General features: G+C 37.5%; 1 protein-coding gene across 5 annotated transcripts in view; it reads right to left on the reverse strand.

The window, feature by feature from the left end:
• Positions 1-26,862, reverse strand: part of COL16A1 (collagen type XVI alpha 1 chain) — a 240,454-nt gene that overhangs the window by 3,827 nt on the left and 209,765 nt on the right. For all 5 annotated transcript variants that reach the window (XM_053707234.1, XM_053707232.1, XM_053707233.1 and 2 more), the window contains 18 exons: positions 26,424-26,477; positions 26,083-26,127; positions 25,943-25,996; positions 25,350-25,385; positions 24,288-24,350; positions 23,798-23,869; positions 23,656-23,709; positions 21,555-21,599; positions 20,824-20,868; positions 19,898-19,951; positions 19,742-19,795; positions 19,609-19,659; positions 12,975-13,064; positions 12,685-12,720; positions 12,457-12,501; positions 12,187-12,381; positions 3,554-3,620; positions 2,592-2,765 (listed from right to left, as the gene is read on the reverse strand). In XM_053707234.1, coding sequence (XP_053563209.1) covers positions 2,592-2,765; positions 3,554-3,620; positions 12,187-12,381; positions 12,457-12,501; positions 12,685-12,720; positions 12,975-13,064; positions 19,609-19,659; positions 19,742-19,795; positions 19,898-19,951; positions 20,824-20,868; positions 21,555-21,599; positions 23,656-23,709; positions 23,798-23,869; positions 24,288-24,350; positions 25,350-25,385; positions 25,943-25,996; positions 26,083-26,127; positions 26,424-26,477 — 1,234 coding nt within the window. The remainder of the gene's footprint in view (positions 1-2,591; positions 2,766-3,553; positions 3,621-12,186; positions 12,382-12,456; positions 12,502-12,684; positions 12,721-12,974; positions 13,065-19,608; positions 19,660-19,741; positions 19,796-19,897; positions 19,952-20,823; positions 20,869-21,554; positions 21,600-23,655; positions 23,710-23,797; positions 23,870-24,287; positions 24,351-25,349; positions 25,386-25,942; positions 25,997-26,082; positions 26,128-26,423; positions 26,478-26,862) is intronic.

A 26,862-nucleotide genomic window follows, 5' to 3' on the forward strand; every position in this document is an offset into this window, starting at 1 on the left:
AAAAATTGGGCCGGCTCTAAAGCTTACAGTACTGCTTTTTCAAGTCAAGATAGCATGATAACAAAGAACATTTTATAATAGGAGTAAATTAGAAAGTTGCTTAAAATTGCATACTCTGGCTTCTAGTTATCAAGGGCTGGCGGACCTGATCCGACACTGCGGATCAGGTCCGCCAGACCTCGCTGAATACGGCGAGCAATACGCTCGCCGTATTCAGCATTGCACCAGCAGCTCACAAGAACTTCTGGTGCAACGCCGCCCCCTGCAGACTCGCGGCCAATCGGCCGCCAGCAGGGGGTGTCAATCAACCCGATCGTACTTGATCGGGTTGATTTCCGGTGATATGTGTCCGCCCGCTCAGAGCAGGCGGACAGGTTATGGAGCAGCGGTCTTTGTGACCGCTGCTTCATAACTGCTGTTTCTGTCTGATGACTCGCCAGAAACAGGGGCCATCAAGCTCCATACGGAGCTTGATACATATGCCCCACTATCTGAATCATAAAAGAAAAAGATTGGGTTTAGTGTCCCTTTAATGATTCCATAACACAATTGTAGAGTGTCGGTACACATCGTTATCAGATGAAAGCAATGTATTTAGTTATTTCCTAATTTTCCTTTTATTTGACAAATCGGTGGATTCCTATCTGCTCAGATAGCTAGCACTTACCCCTCTCTTTTCATGTAATGTTAACTGGAAGGGTTGCCTTAGTGTTAGCAGAGATATTTAAGATACTCTATGTCTTGTATTTTTAGTTTTCTACAGGGTGTACCTTGTTCTTGATCCTGCAATAGTGTGTTCATTGTTTTTCTACTTGCTTTTCCTGTTTGGTTTTTACCTAGGTTGGGGATTACACAGCTTCGTATTCTATCTTTTTTCAAAGCGTAAAACCACCTTAGTGGCACGATTTTCTTTATCTTGATGCTCGTTTCAGATAATGTAAAGTACAGACCACAATTATGCATTTTGGCTACCAGAAAATGCTATCTTCAAGGTTTTCCTACAGCTAACCTGTCTGCTGTGCAACATAAATAGGAGCCAGAGATAATTCGGCAAGTGTTGCTTGCTCATTAAAATATCTTCTCTACTTCCTTTTCATATACTTTCTGATAAATGTATGTTTGCAGTTACAAAAGAAAAAAAGATGTATTAAGCAATATATTTTATTAGTACTAATATTTACTTACAGAAGGGGTTTTCAGTACTAGATAGGGTTTGTACACGCCTTCTGTTATTTGGTGAAATTTCTCTACTTTACTATCAAATAATTTAGTCAACGTCTCTCATCTAGAACGTGTAAAATCCAAGCACCTCTTCTGTGCTCTATACATATCTAAAATACTCCTTGGTAGTTTTGCTCTCATTATGTTGTACAAGTGGTATCTGATAATACTCCTTGACAATGTCCCTCATCTTACCGGATCCTGAGATTTGCTATTTATGGAGACCATCCAAATACCTATTACCTGTCCTTCACAATTAATATTTTACTAGGTTACATCAATCATTTAATCTAATTCAGTGCACAATGATTTCAATCCTACTGAGTATAAGCGATTTTAGGATTTCTTTTACAAAGCTTGAACTAGATACTCCCCCCAACAGGATCAGACTTGCCAATCATTACTAAGAAACAATTATTATCCACTCTAGAAGTTTTTATTTCCAATATATACTCAAGGGGGTCCATTTATCATTTTCCAGCAGACATGATCCGCTATAGCGAACCATGTCCGTCGCACATTGATAAATTCTGACAGCATACACTGTCGGCATTTATCATTGCACCAGCAGTTCTTGTGAACTGCTGGTGCAACACCGCTCCCTGCAGATTTGCGACCAATCGGCTGCTAGCAGGGGGTGTCAATCAACCCGATCGTATTGGATCGGGTTGATTTCAGGCGATGTCTGTCCGCCGCCTCAGAGCAGGCGGACAGGTTATGGAGCAGCGGTCTTTATACCGCTGCTTCATAACTTATGTTTCTGGCGAGCCTTCAGGGAAACACGGGGCATCAAGCTTCATTTGGAGCTTGATAAATAGACCCAAAGCACTACATTTCTTTGTCTGATTATGAGACTGTTGTGATGATTCCTTAGATACTTCTGAACTGGTCTCAAATTCAGCTTTATCTGTGGAAAACTATGAAGGACATTCTACAGTTTCTTGGCCAATCTTTAAGACTGATCAGAAAAGAATATAACTTAAAGGCATATGAAATCCAAATTTTTTTTTTCATGATTCAAATAGAGCATGCAATTTTAAGCAACTTTCTAATTTACTCCTATTATCAATTGTTCTTCGTTCTCTTTGTATCTTTATTTGAAAAGCAGGAATGTAAGTTTAGGAGCCGGCCCATTTTTGGTTATTCAGCCACCAATCAGCAAGCTCTACTCAGGTCCTGAACCAAAAATGGCCCAGCTCCTAAACTGTATATAATGAATATATTCTGTCTGAAAAATAGTATGAAATTTGTGGGCAAATTTCTTGATTGAAGTAAACTTTGACATTAAGATATTAATGGACAGCTCTAGTGTCTGTGTTACAGTTTGATATTATCCATCTGTCCATCTAACTCTTTGTTATATCTCTTACCTCTCATTCCTGGGGGTCCTTGCCGTCCCTCTCGGCCAATCTGTCCTGGAAGTCCTGGTTGTCCAGGGGGTCCTGGTCTCCCAGGAGTACCATCTTTGCCTGGGTGTCCTGGTCTTCCCGGAGAATGAACCATCTCAACTGGAGTTTGCATGCGAGTGTAATATGCCATTCTTTCTGTTGGGTGCATCAATAACATACACAGATCATAACTATGTATTTATGTTTTCTATTAATATTTGAAATATTTTAACATTTTGTCCTATGCTGAAAAAAATATTTTGTTTGTGTACACCAGTCGCTGAAATACTTCATGCCAGATTTTTATTATCTATAACCTCTCTGAAAACGCTTAATCCTCCCCTGATAATACCCCAGATGTAGCACTTTACCTAACTGCTATGTGTCAGAAATGTATTTCATCATATAGCACTGTTTGTACAAGAAAACAATTATCTGCTGCCAGTGCACCTCGATGCCATGTACCAGTGTTTCAATAAGGCACAGCAGAACAGCCACTGCACATGGTCTCCCAAAACTAACATTGCACCAAATCATAGTGAGACTCTCTTCAGCAAAAAAACAGAACTTTTGCAAAACTGCACCAGTATCCAACTCAACAGAGGTTGACACAGCATAGTAAAATTGTAGTATCAGCACAACAGTTCAGCTTGGCTTGACATTGCAACAAAATATTACTTATTACTTTCCCTGTGCTAAACATCCTCATCAAGGCCATATTCTTCTAATAAATGTTTTCTAACAAAACACTGTGACAGTACAATGCACCAAAGTTAATTATAGCTATCTGACATAAAATATCTGTCAATCAATTGAATCAAAAGCATACTGTATTAAAACACAACCCTAACAGAACTATGTTCCCTCATCTATCGGCTCTGGACCTAGCTACAACACTGCAGCTTATTTTAATTATTCTGTCATGCTAAGAGTGAAAAGCTTACCGTCAAATATCTTGATCATTTCTTGTCTGATCATCCTCTTGATTTCATCATAACTAATCGACTCAGCCTGGTGAAGGAAAAAAAGGGTAATAAATATTCTACAGGTAAGTATTACAGTTTAGTTAATATGTAAATGAAAGCTTACATTACAAAAAGAACTAGATTGTAAAACATCAGATGAACAAAAAAAGGGATGTGGGTGGGTGGGTATAGACGCTGCTGAAACAGAGGCCAACAGTTCATTATTTAAACAACCAACAGCATCATTATATCTAAATATGGCTGCCCAATAACCAGAATAAAATGCTAGAGCTTCAGCACTGAGAGGCACTGCAGAAACAGTAAGTAGCACAGCTTCTAATCATCTTGATGTTTTAGGTTGTCTTTTATGGTTAACTACAAGGGTAGCACTTTATCAGTCTGCTATATATTCCATCACTTTTGAAGCACTAGTAAGATGTTGACTGCCAAAACCTTTTCCTCAATAAAATCACAGTCACCTAGATTACAAGTTATGCGCGCTATAGGGAAATTAACGAAAGCAACAAAAGTTGCATTATTTAACCCTCTATAGTGCTGCCATTACAAGTTTTCAAACAGCCAGCTTGTGCGTGCAATATGGTGGTTTTAAGTTCAATACCGCACACAATTCAAGCGCTGTTTTGACGTGCTCGTGCAAGCTTTCCCCATAGACATCAATGGGGAGAAGGTGTCAGAAAAAACTAACACCTGAAGCGCGGAATGAAAAGCTCCGTAACGCAGCCCCATTGATGTCTATGGGGGAAAAAAGTTATGTTAAACCTAACACCCTAACATAAACCCTAAGTCTAAACACCCCTAATCTGCTGCCCCTGACATCACCCACACCTACATATTGTTATTAACCCCTAATCTGCTGCTCACGACATCGCCGCCACCTAAATAAATCTATTAACCCCTAATTTGCCGCTCCTGATACCGCCGCCACCTAAATAAATCTATTTACCCCTATTCCGCCGCTCCCCGACATCGCCGCCACTAAATAAAGTTATTAACCCCTAAACCTCTGGCCTCCCACATCACTACCACTAAATAAACCTATTAACCCCTAAACCGTTATATTGTAGCTAGCTTAGGTTTTATTTTTATTTCACAGGTAAGTTTGTATTTATTTTAACTAGGTAGACTAGTTAGTAAATAGTTCTTAACTATTTAATACCTAGCTAGTTCTAATAAATACAAACTTACCTGTGAAATAAAACCTAAGCTGCCTTACACTAAAACCTAACATTACAAAAAATAAAAAACACTAAAATTACAAAAAATAAAAAACCTACCATTACAAACGAAATGATCTAAAACAGTAAAAATTATTCCTATTCTAATACCCTTTAAAAAAAAAAACACCCCAAAATAAAAAAGACTAATCTAGAATAAACTACCAAGGGCCCTTAAAAGGGTCTTTTGTTGGCCCTTAAAAGGGCCTTTTGTAGGGCATTGACCTAAAGTTAACAACCCCCAAATACACAAAATAAAAATAAAGTAAAACCTAATCTACCCATTTGTATGGGCATTGCCCTTAAAAGGGCATTCAGCTTGTTTACGAAATGCCCAAGCCCTAATCTAAAAATAAAAACCCACCCCAAAACAAAAAAAATACATTACACAAAATAACAAACAAATGATCAAAAATAATAAAAATTATTCCTATTATATTACCCATTTTAAAAAAATAAAAAAACACCCCAAAATAAAAAACCTAATCTAGAATAAACTACCAATAGCCCTTAAAAGGGCCTTTTGTAGGGCATTGTCCTAAGTTAAACAGCTTTTTTACCTGAAAGAAAATACAAAGACCCACTAACATTACAAACCCCCACTACCCAAACCCACAAAATAAAATAAAAACTATCTAAAAAACCTAAGCTACCCATTGCCCTGAAAATGGCATTTGTATGGGCATTGCCCTGAAAAACATAATTTATGTAAGAACTTACCTGATAAATTAATTTCTTTCATATTGGCAAGAGTCCATGAGCTAGTGACGTATGGGATATACAATCCTACCAAGAGGGGCAAAGTTTCCCAAACCTCAAAATGCCTATAAATACACCCCTCACCACACCCACAATTCAGTTTAACGAATAGCCAAATAGTGGGGTGATAAAGAAAGGAGTAAAAAGCATCAACAAAGGAATTTGGAAATAATTGTGCTTTATACAAAAAAATCATAACCACCATAAAAAGGGTGGGCCTCATGGACTCTTGCCAATATGAAAGAAATTAATTTATCAGGTAAGTTCTTACATAAATTATGTTTTCTTTCATGTAATTGGCAAGAGTCCATGAGCTAGTGACGTATGGGATAGCAATACCCAAGATGTGGAACTTCACGCAAGAGTTACTAGAGAGGGAGGGATAAAATTAATAACAGCCATTTTTTGCTGAAAAAAATTAATTCACAACCCAAAATATAAGTTTATTCTCATGAATGAAAGAAAAAACATAAGCAGAAGAATCAAACTGAAACAGCTGCCTGAAGAACTTTTCTACCAAAAACTGCTTCCGAAGAAGCGAATACATCAAAACGGTAGAATTTAGTAAATGTATGCAAATAAGACCAAGTTGCTGCTTTGCAAATCTGATCAACTGAAGCTTCATTCTTAAAAACCCATGAAGTGGAGACTGATCTAGTAGAATGAGCTGTAATTCTCTGAGGCGGGGCTTGACCCGACTCCAAATAAGCTTGAAGAATCAAAAGCTTTAACCACGATGCCAAGGAAATGGCAGAAGCCTTCTGACCTTTCCTAGAACCAGAAAATATAACAAATAGACTAGAAGTCTTCCTGAAATCTTTAGTAGATTCAACATAATATTTCAAAGCTCTTACCACATCCAAAGAATGTAAGGATCTCTTCAAAGAATTCTTAGGATTAGGACACAAGGAAGGGACAACAATTTCTCTATTAATGTTGTTAGAATTCACAACCTTAGGTAAGAATTTAAATGAAGTCCGCAAAACCGCCTTAGCCTGATGAAAAATCAAGAAAGAGCAGATAATTCAGAAATTCTTCTGGCAGAAGAGATGGCCAAAAGGAACAACACTTTCCAAGAAAGTAGTTTAATGTCCAAATAATGCATAGGCTCAAATGGAGGAGCCTGTAAAGCCTTCAAAACCAAATTAAGACTCCAAGGAGGAGAGATTAATTTAATGACAGGCTTGATACAAACCAAAGCCTGTACAAAACAGTGAATATCAGGAAGCTTAGCAATATTTCTGTGAAATAAAACAGAAAGAGCAGAGATTTGTCCCTTCAAGGAACTTGCAGACAAAGCCTTATCCAAACCATCCTGAAGAAACTGTAAAATTCGAGGAATTCTGAAAGAATGCCAAGAGAATTTATGAGAAGAACACCATGAAATATAACAAACTCGATAATAAATCTTTCTAGAAACAGATTTACGAGCCTGTAACATAGTATTAATCACTGAGTCAGAGAAACCTCTATGACTAAGCACAAGGCGTTTAATTTCCATACCTTCAAATTTAATGATTTGCGATCCTGATGGAAAAACAGACCTTGAGACAGAAGGTCCGGCCTTAATGGAAGTGGCCAAGGTTGGCAACTGGACATCCGAACAAGATCCGCATACCAAAACCTGTGAGGCCATACTCGAACTACCAGCAACACAAACGATTGTTCGATGATGATTTTGGAGATCACTCTTGGAAGAAGAACTAGAGGCGGGAAAATATAAGCAGGTTGGTAACACCAAGGAAGTGTCAACGCATCCACTGCTTCCGCCTGAAGATCCCTGGACCTGGACAGGTACTTGGGAAGTTTCTTGTTTAGATGAGAAGCCATCAGATCTATTTCTGGAAGACCCCACATCTGAACAATCTGAGAAAACACATCTGGATGGAGGGACCACTCCCCCGGATGTAAAGTCTGACGGCTGAGATAATCCGCTTCCCAATTGCCTACACCTGGAATATGTACTGCAGAAATTAGACAAGAGCTGGATTCCGCCCAAGAAAGTATCTGAGATACTTCTTTCATAGCTAGGGGATTGTGAGTCCCACCCTGATGATTGACATATGCCACAGTTGTGATATTGTCTGTCTGAAAACAAATGAATGGTTCTCTCTTCAACAGAGGCCAAATCTGAAGAGCCTTGAAAATTGCATGGAGTTCCAAAATATTGATTGGTAATTTCAGCTCTTGAGATTTCCAAACCCCTTGTGCTGTCAGAGATCCCCAAACAGCTCCCCAACCTGAAAGACTCACATCTGTTGTGATCACAGTCCAGGTTGGATGAACAAAAGAGGCCCCTAAAACTATACGATGGTGATCTAACCACCAAGTCAGAGATAGTCGAACATTGGGATTTAAGGATATTAATTGTGATATCCTTGTATAATCCCTGCACCATTGATTTAGCATACAAAGCTGGAGAGGTCTCATATGAAAACGAGCAAAGGGGATCACGTCCGATGCTGCAGTCATGAGACCTAAAACTTCCATGCACATAGCTACTGAAGGGAATGATTGAGACTGAAGGTTCCGACAAGCTGAAACCAATTTTAATCATCTCTTGTCTGTTAGAGACAGAGTCATGGACACTGAATGTATCTGGAAACCTAAAAAGGTGACCCTTGTCTGGGGAATCAAGGAACTTTTTGATAAATTGATCCTCCAACCATGTCTTTGAAGAAACAACACTAGTTGATTTGTGTGAGATTCTGTAGAATGTAAAGACTTAGTACCAAGATATCGTCCAAATAAGGAAAAACTGCAATACCCCATTCTCTGATTACAGAGAGTAGGGCACCGAGAACCTTTGAAAAGATTCTTGGAGCTGTCACTAGGCCAAAAGGAAGAGCGACAAATTGGTAATGCTTGTCTAGAAAAGAAAATCACAGAAACTGATAATGATCTGGATGAATTGGAATATGAAGATATTCATCCTGTAAGTCTATTGTGGACATATAATGCCCTTGCTGAACAAAAGGCAGAATAGTCCTTATAGTCACCATTTTGAAAGTTGGTATTCTTACATAACGATTCAAAATTTTCAGATCCAGAACTGGTCTGAATGAATTTTCTTTCTTTGGGACAATGAATAGATTTGAATAAAACCCCAGTCCCTGTTCCTGAAACGGAACTGCCATGATTACCCCTGAAAGCTCCAGGTCTGAAACACACTTCAGGAAAGCCTGAGCCTTTACTGAATTTGCTGGGATGCGTGAGAGAAAATATCTTCTCACAGGAGGTCTTACTCTGAATCCTATTCGATACCCCTGAGAGACAATACTCAGAATCCATTGATTTTGAACAGAATTCGTCCAAACATCCTTGAAAAATCTTAATCTGCCCCCTACCAGCTGAGCTGGAATGAGTGCCGCACCTTCATGCGGACTTGGGGGCTGGCTTTGGTTTCTTAAACGGCTTGGATTTATTCCAATTTGAAGAAGGTTTCCAATTGGAAACAGATTCCTTGGGGGAAGGATTAGGTTTCTGTTCCTTAATTTGTCGAAAGGAACAAAAACGGTTAGAAGCTTTAGATTTACCCTTAGGTCTTTTATCTTAAGGCAAAAAAACTCCCTTCCGCCCAGTGACAGTTGAAATAACCGAATCCAACTGAGAACCAAATAACTTATTACCTTGTAAAGAAAGATATATCAATCTAGACTTAGAAGTCATTTAAGCATTCCAAGATTTAAGCCACAAAGTTCTTCTAGCTAAAATAGCTAAAGACATAGATTTAACATCAAGTTTGATGATATCAAAAATGGCATCACAAATAAAATGATTAGCATGTTGAAGCAAGCGAACAATGCTAGACAAATCAGAATTCATTTCTTGTTGCGCTAAAGAAGGCCTGAGAAGATGACCAGAATATAAATAGGCTTTCCTTAGATAAGATTCAAGTTTCCTATCTAAAGGATATTTAAAGGAAGTACTATCTTCCATAGCAATATTAGTACGTTTAGCAAGAGTAGAGATAGCCCCATCAACTTTGGGGATCTTTTCCCAAAACTCCAATGTAACTGCTGGCAAAGGATACAATTTTTTAAACCTTGAAGAAGGAATAAAAGAAGTACCAGGCCTATTCCATTCCTTAGAAATCATATCAGAAATAGCATCAGGAACTGGAAAAACCTCTGGAGTAACCACAGGAGGTTTATAAACAGAATTTAAACGTTTACTAGTTTTAATATCAAGAGGACTAGTTTCCTCAATATCCACACTTCTTTTAACAAAGAACAAATGTACTATATTTTAAATAAATAAGTAGATTTGTCAGTGTCAATATCTGAGGAAGGATCTTCTGAATCCAATAGATCCTCATAAGAGGAGGATAATTCAGTATGTTGTCGTCATTTGAAATTTCATCAACTTTATGAGAAGTTTTAAAAGACCTTTTACATTTATTAGAAGGCGGGATGGCAGACAAAGCCTTCTGAATAGAATCAGCAATAAAATATTTTAAATTCACAGGTATATCTTGTACATTAGATGTTGCAGGAACAACAACAGGCAATGTACTATTACTGATGGACACATTCTCTGCATGTAAAAGCTTATCATGACAACTATTACAAACCACAGCTGGAGAAATAATCTCTGCAAGTTTACAACAAATGCACTAAGCTTTGGTAGAACTGTTATCAGGCAGCAGGGTTCTAACAGTGATTTCTGAGACAGGATCAGATTGAGACATCTTGCAAATGTAAGAGAAAAAACAACATATAAAGCAAAATTATCAATTTCCTTATATGGCAGTTTCAGGAATGGGAAAAAGATGCAAATTTATTTAAAAAAAAAAAACTTTATGGGCTATATAAATAGATCATCTACAAAACATTTATGCAAAGAAAAAATTAGTGTATAATGTCCCTTTAACCCTTTCTGTTAACTCTTACAACTACTTACAATGAAGCTGGCCCACAAGTGTATTGCCATACTGACCTCCACTGGCCAGGGGTGGAATGACATGCAAAATTTAAAAACAAATATATGCAAGCCTCAAAAAATTGTATTTACATATTCCCATAATCATCTATAGTGATATTACATACAAACACCCAGCACCAGCACTTGTGGGCCAGCTTCATTGTAAGTAGTTGTAAGAGTTAACAGAAAGGGTTAATTACCTGGCTTAGCCTATTTAAACAGGTGTGGTATGTGTGTTTGTTATCACATGACTAAGGGGTATTGACCCCGAAACTTTGTGTTTCTGTTGTCTGATCCTGTTCAATAAATTTGGATTTTCATCAAGAGGAGCTACCCTTTTTTTCCTTTTTTTGTGCACTGGTATAGGGTGTAACGCAAGCTTTTTAGCCTCACTGCAAAACTCGTAATGATTGTACTATGGAAGTCCTATAAAAAACATCATTTTTATGAGTGCGGGACTGACGTTGCGTTACAGGCTAAAAGGCCTGTGATACAGCTATACCGACAAGACTTGTAATGGCTGTGGTGTTGTTTTAACGCTGAAAAAATAGTCAAAACACGAACGCACAACTTCTATGTCAACTAGATTACTTCTGTTCTGAAACATGAAGCACATCTTTTAGAGTTGTTCAAGAGCAGACCAACATTCACTTACTATTGTTTAAGGCATGGCAGCATTAAAAGAGGTATGATGTTTAACAGGAAAAATAGATAATGGAGAGGTTGTCTGATCTTATTGAGGGTTTAGACCCCAACATACAACATCAGATCTCAAAGAAAATTCAATATATAGCATAGGTATGTGAATAATTCCTCTGAGATTCATGTATCTAGATGTGAGACATTGTAATTAGTTTGTATAATATCAGAGGGAAACGTGAGCGAAACACCTGTCAGGGGTCTGGCTTCAGAGAGTACATTCTCTAATTTCTTAACCGCTTACTCTGTGATAATTGTTGACTGCAATAGATTAGCTTGTAAATGTGTGATATATTCTGAGATCATGTTATGCTATGACAGTGAAACAAGTCAGTTAAATGTTAATCTAGCCCCCACTATAGAAGGGCCTTAAGCAGACAGAATCTATTACACTGAACAGCTGTGCTAAAGTTAACTGTGTAAGCAAGGACTTTATAATTACAGATAGAGTATAAAATAGATAGCTTTAATCTCGTAATCTGACATCTCACATTTTATTAACAAGTCCTCGTTACTACATCATTTCTGAATGTATTAATAGCCGGCTACAAAAGATATTGTTTGTATCTGACTGCTTGCTATTATACAAACCAATTACAATATTTCACATCTAGAAACATGATTCTCAGAGGAATTATTTACACACCTATGCTATACATTGGTATCTAGAGAGTTCAAGTGTTTTTAAACGTGTATGATTGAATAGTTAAACCAATAAAGATAAAAAGACTTTGTAACTCATTTTTAGTTTAGTTTAGAGTTCAAGTATTTTAGTCTCCTTAGTGCTATATTGCCCCCCTAAAGGTGCTTGTTGTTACAAAAATATTTTGCACCTATAGGTACTTACCATTAGTACTACTTTACCTACTATCTCGTCACTCAAAGAAAATTCACATTTAGAATGAATATATAAAATACATACCAGTAATTTTAGTAACAGTATTGGCTTCATACACAGATTTCTTAAATTATACTTTTCCAAAACGCTAATCTTACCACTGTCCCTGGTGTTCCGGGAATTCCTGGGGAGCCAGGAGGCCCTTGAGGACCAGAAGATCCCCTTTCCCCAGGAGGTCCTCTAGGTCCAACAATCCCTCGGTTTTCACTCTTCGTAGAGTAAGAATCTCCTGGTGGTCCTGGCCTCCCTCTCTCTCCTGGAGATCCTGCTGTTCCAGGAGTTCCAGGTTCACCCTAAATTAAGTAATTTGACTGTTAATGATCATGCCTTGTGCTCAGTGTGCATTCTCTAAGTGTTGAATTTCTCACCTTCTCTCCATTGATACCTGGGATTCCAGGTTTTCCAGGAGGACCCTGAAAAAGAGTTCCAACATATAAAAATTAATTGAAATGGCAAAATTACAGATATGCCAAAGGAGAAAACACCAGGTACACCATCTCCCTTATAATCCCTGTCCATGATATATGCTTTTTTCTGTCCATAGACACACAAAGCATAGGAATGTTATATTGACAATGCATTTCTCCATTACTCACCTCTTTGCCTACAGCTCCATCTGATCCCATTTCACCCTAAGTATTGCAAACAGATGTAAAACATGAAGATCTTTATAATAGCTGCAATGATATTAATCACTCTCCTGCCTAACTGCATCTTTATCATAATTTGATTTATTTCTTATTTAAACATTATTTGTACCACCTCAAGCTCTCTGAATATATTTTCTATAATAGTCAAGTTTGATAAATACTGACATTGACATGATCATCTTCTAAATTAATTTTCCAATTTTTAGGTCTCCAAACTTTTTTTATGGGATACTTACAGCAGGTCCGGGATGTCCTGGGGATCCTGGCTCACCTGGAAGACCCAAGGGACCACGATCACCTTGAGGTCCTCGGTCACCCTTTAATCCCTTGAAATCGGGGGAAAGTTTTGTTTGATTATATTATAAAGGAACACCAAATCATTCAAACACATTGATAGGAAGAAGCAAAATACCACATGAAAATGTGAGAAAGAATATAATTAAAAGCAGATTAAAGAAATTAAATCAGATTTATACTTTTCGCTAAATCAATTTACTCATCCACAGTAGTATTATATTATGATACTAGGGGTTATATGTACTGGGGGTGCCTTCATATTACACTACTTTAAAGGACCATTAAACTCAAAATTTTAAAATACATAAAACGTTTCATTATTTAAAGTATAACATTACTGCAGTATAATGGTTAGAAAGCATCATATTTTTCTGGGGATCGGAAATGCAAGGAAGAAACATAAAACAATATACTCATTTGACAAAATAAAGCTGCATTTTATTGCAAAGTTATTCTGAGATATGAAAGTACATTATAATGCAGCTTACAATTTGTATTTAATGTTACATTAAGCAAAAGTAATGTTCAAATAAAAGGCATAGGTGGTACAGTTCAGGTTAAAAGCAGACCTTTATGGGGGCGGAGCCAACTACAGAGCTGGTAAGACGTGTTCTGGTGCAGCTCCCGGGCCCAAGATCCTACTTTAGGGGTCTTTTCGTACTCTATAGCAACCTTTATAAAACCAGCATATATGTGAAAGGACCTAAGATCTGGTATTGTTATCCCACTAACTTTTGGAGACCCGGAGAGTCTGCACCGGCGCGCCACCACTGCTTTATATCACAGAGATGGGAGAGAGAGCCGCCATCTTGGAGACGCTACTTTCTATTTGTAGGCCTCCGGCTACTTTAACCTAAAGAAAGCTGTAAACCAACATCACCCCAGGGTTTTCGATCAAGCCTGCAATATGGAGTCTCCGCTATACTTTCTAGAGGAGATGAAGCGCCTACTGGATTATCACCACGCCAGTTTAGCTGACGGTCTGTATGCTGCTCCCAGTAGCGGTGGCGCTTGTCAGTCGCGACAACAACCTGGCCTTGCCGAGCCCACTTCATATGGGGCTTCTCTGACTGCAGCTACGGGCAAATACAACGATAAGGCGGAAACCCTCCTTCACGCTGCAGAGCCGCACCAAGGTAACCTAGCCCAAACCTGGAGTACTGCAGACCAACTGTTACCTTCCTTTTCACTTGCCCCTAGGAGTCCCTGCTTACCAAGTGATTGCCATGGTTCGGGTTCGGCATCCGAACTCAGTTTGCGGAGCGGCATTCAGGGACAATACCTTTACATACCGGAAAAGCCCCTGCGCGAAGCCCAGAGCATTTGCGGTGGCAGCTTGTTCTCCATTCAGGACATTTCCTCAGAGCTGCTTATGGCCTATCCTTCAGGGAGTGATGGAGTGTATAACAGGCCAGTGCAACCAGCCCAAGGAGCACGCTTAATCCCGCGATCTGGCGTGGGATGAATGCCTATATTTAAACAGCAATTCAGATACTCTAAAGCTTGCCTCAAGTTTGGAACTCATAATATAACTCTGATTGGGGAATTGTATATGCATCCATGTCTTACATATCACTAATCACCACTCTTGTTTATTTGTTGAATTAACAGGGACATGGACACTACCACTAACATTCTTTCTCACAAAGTTCTTCAAAGTTGTAAACAAGCTGTGGTATTAGTGCAGGTTAAAGCGCTGGGTTATGGAGTTGTTCCCTTCCCAGCTTTGCACCTGTACGAGAGACAGCATGCTTTGAGCTGATCTACAACCTTATACCATTATGGTTGTCATTGCCTTAATGCCCTGGTTTCTAACTCCAGTAGATTGTTTAGTCCTGTTACATTTATACAATTCAGTTTGCTTATTGTTTGTTATATATTTTTTTTGTATTGCTCTAGCTACTTTAAAACCCAAAATGTGGTATATATATACCTATCTTTACTATGTTATGATGGGTTTACTTTATATGTACCGCAGATAACAGCTATGCCACCAGTTCATGTCTGCCAATTTATATGCTCAATAAGAAAGGTATTGCTGACTGAGGTCTCTCTTGTGGGACATCCTTATATATTTTAGCATGTGATTTTTACATAGTCTAGCATATGATTTTGTATGTTAGTATTATATAACTTCCTGTCCATTTTCCTTTATGTACCAATCTACCACACCCTATTAGTGCTTTACTAGGCTCACACTAACACCAGATACAGATGACCATATAATTATTTGCTTTAACACCGCTGGATACATAATCAGCTACAATATAAATACCCGGTTCAGAGTTTTGCAGTAGTATGTACACAGTTTATATTGGTTGGGTCAACCAGTCTGTGCTCTGGTCATAGCTCTATGTTTTCCCCTCTGGTTATAGGCTATTTATCTAATGTTAAGACACACTTGTGCTGGGTATAGGGCCCATACCCGGCCAGCAGAGTTCTGCTGTACTAGTGGGGGAAAAACACTTGATTCTCTCGTTATGGTAGGGAGATATGTACAATTTACCTCTCAGCAGCACAGCCCATTCTATGGTCATCCTATTGTACTCCTTAAACATTGACAACAGGTTCAGTGTCACATCATACTCACAGGTTATATCTATGTCTTGGGCATACTGATGGAGATTCATTCAGAATTTTTATATCTTTCACACTTTTAGACACATTCGTGAAGTTTACTAAATATTTTCACTTAATACTAACTAACATATGTTGTAAACTGTTAGTAATTTGATAGTAACCCCCTGAAAGAAAACTAATGATCTCCACATCTGAGAAACATTTCCTAGCAATACTGACTCACAACCTCACCTCCCCTGGCCTAATAGAGTCCCCTTATAGATATTTAATGTTTATATTCTTAGCTCTGTTCTTCTTATTTTGATAGTGACCTAGCATACTGAGCCCTATATTGACACGCAAAGTTTTCAGCTTATCTAGGATTTAGACCTTTCATTTCTGATCTGGGTGTATGAATAACCCCTTAATATTGAACACTTCTCTTTGCTCCCATACACACCTTGATGGAAGGTTCACCCCAGCCAGCAAATCAAGTTATTCACATACATACAAACTCAGCATTTTCAGTCTGTGGGCATCTTACTGAGTGCTCTCCTGATCTATATCAAAGCATAGAGTATAAACTTGCAATTTGCTAGTATGGTTATAGATACACTATGACGCATTGTTTTAATTTTGCAGCTCAACATAGTGCTTCTAGTGCAGGCAGGACCTGCATCTCTGTAATTACCACTTATACCCTCCCTATTTCCTACATTCCGAATAAGTCCCATGCTCTTCGCCAATCTTGTTAATTCAGAATCCATGGCTTCCTTGATCTAGGTGCAATCTTAATTTACTATCTAATTACTATACTAATAACTTAGTACGCTATAATGACCACCCTCTCCCCATAATACCACCTCCCCCCCCCCACCATAATATGCCTCCTAATTCAGGAGGACTAACTACGCGGTCTCTCTAACTGGTACCGCAACCTTCATTACTTATTTGCTTGTAGCTTTTCATTCTCCCACAGTGCTGACTTTACCCCCCTTTTTTCTTTTTTAGCATAATCAAAATGATCAGCTTCATTTACAATTTGAGTTAAAAGTTTTGAATCTAATAACTCTCCCAGTTTTAAACCTACTCAATTTATAGTTTATCCTATTCATACACCACAAAAATTGTCTTACTCTACTATTAGTTACCAGCTATAACATCAAGAAAATGTTGGCCTACAAGATAATTTGGTTTACACTTGATATTTATCCAGTTGGTATATCTTTCTAACCAATTCACATACAGATATTTAAATACAAGATGCATTGAATGTTCATTAAGTGTAAAATCTCAAGAAAAAATTTGAAAATATGAGGTTCTTCACCCAACTTTGTTAGAATTTTTGTGTACAGCGTCAGATAAGATTATACTCATTTATTAGGACGATTGGTGTATTTCTGTTTTAAATCCCAGTGACTCCATTGGAGCAGAATCAATTAGAGAGTGTGTTTACTTTAGTCGCAGGATGCATATTACTATTGCGTTAAGTCCTATACTGTATTGTTAGCAATTGTCTGTTTGCTCATTTGATAACCTCAATAAAAATTATTTAAAAAAAAAAAAAAAAGCAGACCTTTATTATAGAGCTCTTTAATAATGGTTTGCTTTTAACCTGAGTACCACCTATGCCTTTTATTTAAACTATACTACTTGGCTTCATGAGGGAAGCCTTTTTAGGTGATGCACCTTATTCTATTTCTTGGCTGTGAGCAGGTGATGTGCTGATCCTGTGTACTCGTGAATATTTCATAATTTATACTCGCTTAGTGTTATTTTCAGAGTTATTGTTAAAGCAATTAATATAAAGCCATGGGTGAACCTTGCCTATATTATGATTAGTACGGTCTGCTAGACTTTTTCATCCAAATGTGATTTATGATGTTAATGCAATTAATGGTGTATTTATGCAAGCTAAATGACTGCTTTGCTAAATTAATCAGCCAATAGCTCATCGCTGCCTTCCTGAGTTAACTGATCAGGAAAGCAAAGGAAATTATATTGGACAAAGATGTTTTGGAAGCTTTCTGTGAGTAGAATAGAGAACGAAAATGTTATTAAATTGTATATCCTAATGCTTTCCAAATAATACATAACTTTTTGAGTGAAGCATTCTAATAAATTCATAAGATCAGGACAGAAAGAACAACTGTTTTAGGATTAAAGGGACATGAAACCCCAAATTGTTCTCTCATTATTCAGATAGAGAACGCAATTTTAAAAAACTTTCTATTTTACTTCTATTATCTAATTTGTTTCATTCCCTTGGTATCATTTGTTGAAGGAGCAGCAATGTACTAATGGTTTCTAACTGAAAACATGGGTGAGCCAATGACAATCGATATATATATGCAGCCACCAATCAACAGCTAGAACCTAGGTTCTCTGCTGCTCCTGAGTTTGCCTATATAAAACTTTCAGCAAAGGATAACAAGAGAAGGAAGCAAATTAAATAATAGAAGTAAATTGGAAAGTTGTTTAAAATTGTGTTCTCTATCTGAATCATGAAAGAAATTTTTTGGGTTTCATGTCCCTTTAATATTTGGAACATTTTTAGAAAGACTCAAGAAGTCCTGAAACCATATTATCCTGATGACAATTTATATTACAAGGAGCACAGAGGTCATCTACTACAGGCCACAGATTAATACAGATTATTAATCCAAGAACTGTAGTGCTGATAAAGAATCCCAAGGAATATTTTCCAAGCTTTTACAATTGAAGTAAGGTTTTTGTACTGATGTATTTGTATATTACATTAAAAAATAGCGACATTTCCCTTCACTTTCTCTCTAAAGTTGTTTTTCTTATTGTTGCCCCCTAATTAGTCCCCTATAAAATAACTTCATCAAGCTTCAACTAAAACAGACTTTTTTAGGTTCACCCTTTCTTCTCTTCTCTCTTTGCCTTTCCTTACATAAATGTCTCCCCTTTCTCAGAACTCTGTGCCCTCCTCATTGGACTCTGAATCATGGCCCATTTCAATAGGTTTGTATTTCTAAATTACTTTAAAGGGACATGGAATTGAGGCTATAACCCCAGAATACTTTATCAAAATATTTTGCAATATAAAGGCCTGCATTAACCTTTTATATGAAGAAATAAGTACCACATGCCCACATTGCACGCAAATCTCAGTGTTTATCAATGCATGATTGGTAGGTATGCTCTGTGCCCACTCAAATAATCAGGTGTTTGTTTATGTTTGCAGCTTATTAAACATTTTATCAGACTATAAATGCCATGGTTTATTGGTCGTAATCGAGCTGTTTCAGTACACATGGTATTCAAAAGTTATAAATAAGGAATGAAAGAATATTTTTTTTCATAAATGTTAAAGATAAATTTATCAACTCCAGCATAGCAAAACACTGAACAACTTACTTTAAAGGGACATGAAACCCAAATGTTTTATTTTGTGATTTAGAAAGAGCATGCAATTTTAAACAACTTTTTAATTTACTTATATTATCTAATTTGCTTCAGTCTCTTGATATACTTTGCTGAAAAGCATATCTAGATAGGCTCAGTAGCTGCTGATTGGTTGCTGCACATAGATGCCTCGTGTGATTGGCTCACCTATGTGCATTGCAATTACTTCAACAAAGGATATCTAAAGAATAAAGCAAATTGGATAATAGAAGTAAATTGGAATGGTGTTTAAAATTGTATTCTCTACTTGAATCATGAAAAATAAATTTGGGGCTTAGTGTCCCTTTAAGTTCCAAGGTATTCCCACATTACACTAAAGACTCTTGGGGACTGCTAGAACTGTTTTGTTTTGTATTTAATATCAACTTATCCACTCCTCCTATAAAGACATTGTTCACTGTCAATTCCATTCCACTAAACTACAGTGTAGGTTGAATTTGCAAACTGTTGTCGCCCATTGAGATCCTTTTGGAGTGTAGAAGGAGCATTCTTCTGACCCCTTTGTTAAGCTATCAGCTTGTCTTTAACTGCGTGTAAAAAAATGTCCTTTTGAGGCTTGTTTAAATGGAAACTAAGACTTACCACCCCTGGTGGTCCTGAATTGCCTGGCTGGCCTGGACTTCCTGCAGGTCCCTAAAGAATAAAACCCCACATAAGAAAAGGAAAAGGCACCTGATTGTTATATCTTACCTCTTAACCATTTGCCTTTACTTACCATGTGTCCTGGAGGTCCAGGGCGGCCCTGTGGCCCCATAGGACCCGGATCCCCCTTTTAGAAGAGAAATTAAAGGGAATAATTTGTAAGCAAAGGATGTGAATGACTAAATAATGTTTTTAGTTGTTAAAATGAATTCTATTTAACTTGTTTTACCTCTGCACCTGCCCGGCCAGCAATTCCCTGGGGACCTTGAGGGCCACAGTCTCCCTGGGACAATAAGATTGTTAAATTAGATTAGTGTTAAGATAATCATTCTTTTCAAGCTTGTCAGATCATAATAGTGTATTACAACTCCACGCTAGATGTGTCACACATTGGCAGAACAGCTTAGTAGTGTTAGGAGACCTGTGATATACAGTAATCATCATGGATATGTTTGAAGCTCTGTTAGCAATGCAGATCTTTTAAATAAAGTTAATTTCAGGAAAATGCAGGAAAGTGTATTAAAAAAAAGTAAAAATCCCTTTGCCAAAAAAACAGCAAGCAAAAGCAATGTATATGTGATACCTTTAATAGCTAATAACTAATAAGGAATTAAATTGCAAGGGACCTCACTATCCTGAAAGCTTTCAGTTGTACTCCTTATTAGTTAGGTGTCACGTGCATTGTTTTTGTTATTTATTTATCTATTTTTCAAAGTGATTGCTCCCCCTTAATCATTGGTGTGCCTTTCCCACAATGCCACATTCTTAAAGGGTTTGAACTGCTTCATCAACCAACATAAACTCTAGGTCACTGCATACTCACACTTTACATGTTGGCTCCATGCTTTTAATTGCTTTCTAAAACGTTGCATTATTTAACCCAGCAGCACTATTATATAATATCCTGTACTACAAGATGTGATCAACTACAGGGTCTCCATTCAAAGGTATGTAATTCTGAGTCTTTCCTTGTATTTGATAAAGCTTTTATAAGAAAGTCTAAGCTATAAAACTTTATTTTGAGCACTGGATGAAAGGTTTGTATAAATATAACAAAATGATTGTGTTAAAATAATTACTAGTTGGGCGTTTCATATACTGCAAATAAGGTCTGGATACTCATTTAAATGTATCAGAATTAGTCCCAATTTGTACCTTTGGTCCTGGTGGTCCTGGATGTCCTGTTTTTCCTTTAAATCCCTAAGTGACAAAAAAGACTGTTAGAACTAACAAGAACAAAAAGTAAAGTTATCCTATGAAATATATGCAAATGTCATGGTCAAAAATGATAATTTCAAATACTAGTAAGTCAAGAAATAGCCTCTTTGCGATCCTTCCTTGATCAGTCCTGCACTACTTGTTAGGATGCCATGTATTTATTTTGTTTGTCACTTTGTCACTTTATTGGTACAGTTATGTTTATTGTTATATTTATTGTGCTGCTATCAAACCGCTGATAAGCTGTAGCTGTATTTGTGGTTATTTGTCACATAGAGAGAACACATTAGTATGGTTGAACCTCTGTTAATCTATGGAGATATCAAAATCTAAGCTGATATTCTCTCTTTGTTAAATTGTGTAGACACCATAACGTTTTTGTCTGTGTAACAGTATGAATGAAAAATTTGTTCAAATGTGTGTGCTTTTTGTCAAGTGCGGCCAAACAAGTAAACAAAATAGGCAAATACTGTCCAATAACGTTACACACACAGTAATGTGAACAACAAATGGATACAGGTTGTGTGCTAGGTTAAATCCTGTATGTATTTGCAAACACAGGTCTTGGTTGTACATAGCTAGGGATCCAGCTGAACAGTTAATGACCTTCCTAGATCTAAAGGCTTCAAAACTATAACAGATTTTAGATGGACATTACAATTACTCACCGGAATACCTTTAAATCCTGGTGGCCCTGGGGGGCCCGTCTCCCCCTGAGGGAAAAAGATGCAGACATAAATAGTTAATACAATGCATAATCATAACAAATGTCAAATAGAGGAATTGCACGCTTGTGTGGGTTGTTTGCTAATTATAAATGAGCAACCACACATCAGCCTGTACAACTCTCTGGAGCCTAATTTGCTTTTTTTTGGGTTTAACTTTATTTTTTATATGTTTATTTTGAGACTCTGGCTCCTAAAAAGATTTATAGCATATTAGTTTGAGAGTTACCCTGCTGAGGGCCCAATTCTCTAAAGCTCTCTCCTCAGATGAGATTATCTAAATTGATCTTCCAGCACTGCGAGATCCCTCACTAGATTCTAAACAGGCAACATTTGCTATATGTCTCTAAGGGGCATTCCTGCATTTCTGTAAGTGAAGAAAAGTACAGTACAGTGTAGCACTGCATGACAAATCTAATTTTGTCCTTTACATTTTATTACATTTAACCTATATATTTTCTGTTTTAATTAATTTAGATAAATATTATATACAACAGTGTATTTAGGATTGTGATTTTACAAATTCTTAATTGTACTTTGAATGCATCTATGTAACTTCATAATTTAACTTTATTAAATTAGGATTATACTTTGTAGAAGATATGTTGTATTTTTTATAGATTGCATTGCACTTTGTATTTTTGTAATTTTTTTCTGTGTAAAATAAGCCTGAAAGGTTTAGAAAGTTTGCTGGACAGGGGAGTTCCCAGGGCTGGAAAGGGGTATTCTCTAGGTGTGTTTGTACTCTGTCACTGACCTCATTGTTTTCTCTAAGCATTTTACTCCTGTAGATCTTACCAATTTATCCCTCCATTTCTATGCAGGCAAAGTTTGCTCAAAATTCACAAGGCACTTATTTACTTGACAGAAAAGTATTGCATACTGTACTAAACTAGATGCAAATACATTTCAGTTTAATTTCTATTTGCTGCAAACTGAACATTTATACCAATGCCAGGTGCTTCTCTGTTACAGACACAGACCCCTGTAAGATTCTACATTCCAGAGAGCTTCATTCCCTTCTATGGGAGGTAGCTCCTTTCTCTTTGAGACTTCCAGGTTCCATCCCATTTCATAGAGAATTCAGTGAGTTCTGCCCATGTTAAGTCAGATTTCTTTCCAAGCTGGAGAGTTTTTTAGAATCTGACTCTATGGGGTAGATTTATTAAGCAGCGGATGCTGCAATCCCTCACAAGCCAGAAACTGAAGTTAAGAAACAGCGGTCATAAGACCGCTGCTCCTTAACTTCTCCGCGACCTTTTAGGTGGCTGACTGCAATCATCCTGATCCGATCAGGGTGATTGAAACCCCCTGCTAGCGGCTGATTGGCTGCAAATGTGCAGGGGGCGGCATTGCACAAGCATTTCACCAGAAATACTTGTGCAATGTTAAATGCCAACAGCATATGCTGTTGGCATTAAGCGATGTCGGGAGGACATGATTCACTAAAGCGAATTATGTCCACCCGCCATTTGATAAATCGGCCCCAAGTGGCTTCCTACAACCTTCACAGCCTTTGATCCCTCCCTTTCCATTGCTCTTTTCTTTGTAACATAATTTCATTTGAACTTCTCCTTTAGTCTCTCTTTTGAAAATATTTCTCTATGCTAGCACATTTGTTGTAATAATAAGATTTACATTACTTATAGTTTTGCTCTGAGGCGGCGGACAGAAATCAACCCCATCGAATACGATCGGGTTGATTGACACCCCCTGCTAGTGGATTGGCTGCAAATCTGCAGGGGGCAGCATTGCACCAGCAGTTATAAAAATAGAGCATATAATGATGATTAACCTAGACTTTGAAATATGCAGTCTCACAGAACTCTCAGCCAACAGTCTCATGATATGAAAATCATGTCAATAAATTCTTATTCCTACTATTATTTTATAAAGTTGCCTATTCTTCTACATATTCATACAGGTGACACTAGCTTGCTGTTTTGTATTTCTAATTCCATTTTATAAACTGAATTTTATAATTCTGCCTTCTACTTCAAATCATCATCAATTAGTCCATGATCCTAATGATTTGTGTGCATACCCTCATTCCTGGCTTCCCATCCTTGCCATCCAGTCCTTCAATCCCAGGAGGCCCCTAAAGAAATATACAGAAGTGGAAGATGTGTAAGGTGCCATAAAATATCCTTAGAACAATATTTTAGCCAAAAAGGCTTTGCACTCACCTGTATTCCAGGGGGTCCTGGTGGACCTGTGGAGCCTGGCATTCCTGGAGAACCTCGTAAACCCTCTGCACCCTGAATATGCGAATTTAAAATTAAACAATTAAATCGTGTTATTATAGCTACATACAGCATATCTATTCCCTTGCTACTAACATCTCCCTTTAACTCCTCTTATTGGTACATTTTTTTCAAAGCACCTGCTTTGCTTCATATATTGCCATTTAATCTGACCATATAACTCCAAAGTTAACACAAAATAACTTCTTCATATAACTTTTGTTCTACTGTTCCATTTTGCCACTCCATATCACCTCCTATTGACCCATCTAACTACTCAATGTAACATCTAGTCCAGTATAGCTCCTTATATTGATCAATGTAATCTTCCCATATAATGCCTAATAGTGTTTCATGTAAACTCCCTGTATAACTCCTCCTTTTTCAAACATAATTCCTTCTCAGTCTTTATGTAAACAGTAATATGTCTCACCTTTTCAGCAGCTGGCCCAGGTGGTCCTGTAGATCCTGCCTTTCCAGGAAATCCAGTTGAACCCTAAAGAAAGAAACATTATCAGAAATATTTTTTTCAACTACAGTCATTGAATAACTGATGATTTCTAGATGATCAGTTCTGAAATAAGACCAGGCATTCCAACATATAGTAAAAACACTATAATAAAGCCTTTAACCTTTTTTTTCTGCACTTCCCTAGAATAATGCTTTTTTTCTGTACCATGGAGGTATTTTGCAGCAAAAATACTGGGCATGCACAAAACTCCAAGCTGCTAATGTGCAGCAAGTTGTTGCATGACAGCATTGGTAAGCACCCAACTATTGCACACTTAGGGGCCGAATTATCAAGCTCTGAATGGAGCTTGATGTCCCTGTTTCCGTGCGAGCCTTCAGGCTCGCCGGAAACAGCAGTTATGAAGCTGTGCACAACCAACATTGTTATATCAATATGTTATATTAATATACATTATATTATTTAAACCTCTAAATTTCTGCCTGTTTCAAAGTCTCTATTGACAGCCTCTTAATCACATGCTTTTGTATTTGCTTTTCACAACAGGAGACTGATAGTTCATGTGGGCCATATAGATAACAATGTGTACACGCCCGGGGAGTTATTGAAGAGATAGCACAACACTCAATATATTTTAAATAGTCACAGTCATGTGATCAGGGGGCTGTCAGAAGATGCTTAGATACAAGGTAATCACAGAGGTAAAAAGTATATTAATATAACTGTGCTGGTTGTGCAAAGCTGGGGAATGGGTAATAAAGGGATTATCTATCTTTTAAAACGATAACAATGATATTGTAGCCTGTCCCTTTAATTTCTGTCCTTTCTGGGAGCATTGTACATGTGTACATGTGTTTGGGTCTTCATGTAAATACATGTCCCTGTGACATGTATCCCCCACTACCCTCCTATTGTGAGTCGGTAGTTGTATCAAACTCTTAGTTTATAATATAAGTAACCCAGAATATGTGCAGTTCCAATAATCTTCAAATAATCTCAGCCTTGTGTATAGCAAATTATACTCACAGGAGGGCCTGGAAATCCTGGAGGACCATGCAGTCCCTGTAAAGAAGTAGAAATAAAAGATACATTTGGAATTGAACAGGGCAAAACCTAAGATATTTTGGTGTGTTCCTTGGCTTTATGTTTTGCAATTTAAATTATAATTCTTACATAGGCCACACATTGATAGATAGTAAATTCCTTTGGCAATTGATTGTATTTTTTAAGTGATCAATTTTCAATTAAATCTTTTTTTACTTGATTAAGATAAAGCAAGATGATAGTATACATTTAAATAATATGCATTTTTTTATGACAGATGATCACCAAGGTATACTAAATATGAATCCACTTAGCTCTCTAATAGTTTTTGATATATATAATTACAATGCAAGGTGACTAATTGACAAACAGTTTATTTGCTCTGTAAAGAATTTTCAGCGTAAAGTTTTGTTGTCTGTTCTAAGAAATGTAAGTGGTTGCTCAAATCAAACACACAGATATATAATTAATGTAATGGACAATATGTACACAGTGGGGATACACATGAAGAGTGACATTTATAGGCCAAAGTATTATGTTGCTCCATTATGTTGTTTTTTCTGGCAACTATATACCTGATCACCTTTCTCTCCAGAGGGGCCGGAAGATCCACGTTCTCCTCTTGGACCCTGTACAGATAGATAAACAGTGTCAGACAGCTGTAGTGACATAGAGAGAATATAGACAGTCAGTGGGACACAAAATATCAACTTACCAGAGGCCCAACAGAACCAGGCATGCCAGGATTACCTGGTGGGCCCTGTGGAGGACAAAGAAGAATGAGTGCAATGGAAACTCCTCAATGTCTTCTAGGTCTTGCATTATTTCCTCAAAGTACTAACTGTGACTATCCAAATAGAATTTCAGAATTTTTAATATTAGGTATCCATGGAGACTAATCTTCCCCATTTACTAGTAAACTCAACTACTATTGTCCCCCGAAAATAATAAAGTGCAATTCAAACTTACACCTCCGCCCTGTAGCTTTCCTAACATAAGAAATATCAAGTAACTGTCTACCCAGTTGTTACATCAACCCCACCACAAAAGGATTACCGATTCCCCCTTCTCTCCTGCTGGTCCAATGTAGCCTCTTTCTCCTTTGCTTCCCTGAAAGAGATGGATTTTTAATTAATAGGTTAGTAGATGATTTAGAAACTTACGGCCAGATTACAAGTTTTGCGTTATGAGTGGCTTGGTAATAGCTTGCAAGTTATTTCCACCGCTCACCTTTAATAGTGCTGCTATTACAGGTTTGCAAAAAAACAGTGTTTGTGGGCAATATGGCAGCATTGAGCTCCATACCGCACACAAATAGCGCTGCTTAGAGCTGGTTTTACGTACTTGTGCACAATTTCCCCCATAGACATCAATGGGGAGAGCCGGCTAAAAAAAAGCCTAACACCTGCAATAATGGAAAATAATGGTAAAGCTCCGTAACGCAGCCTCATTAATTCCTATGGGGAAAGAAAATTTATGTTTAAACCTAACACCC

The sequence above is a fragment of the Bombina bombina genome, chromosome 3 (genome assembly GCF_027579735.1).
Source record: "Bombina bombina isolate aBomBom1 chromosome 3, aBomBom1.pri, whole genome shotgun sequence".
NCBI classification, from domain to species: domain Eukaryota; kingdom Metazoa; phylum Chordata; class Amphibia; order Anura; family Bombinatoridae; genus Bombina; species Bombina bombina.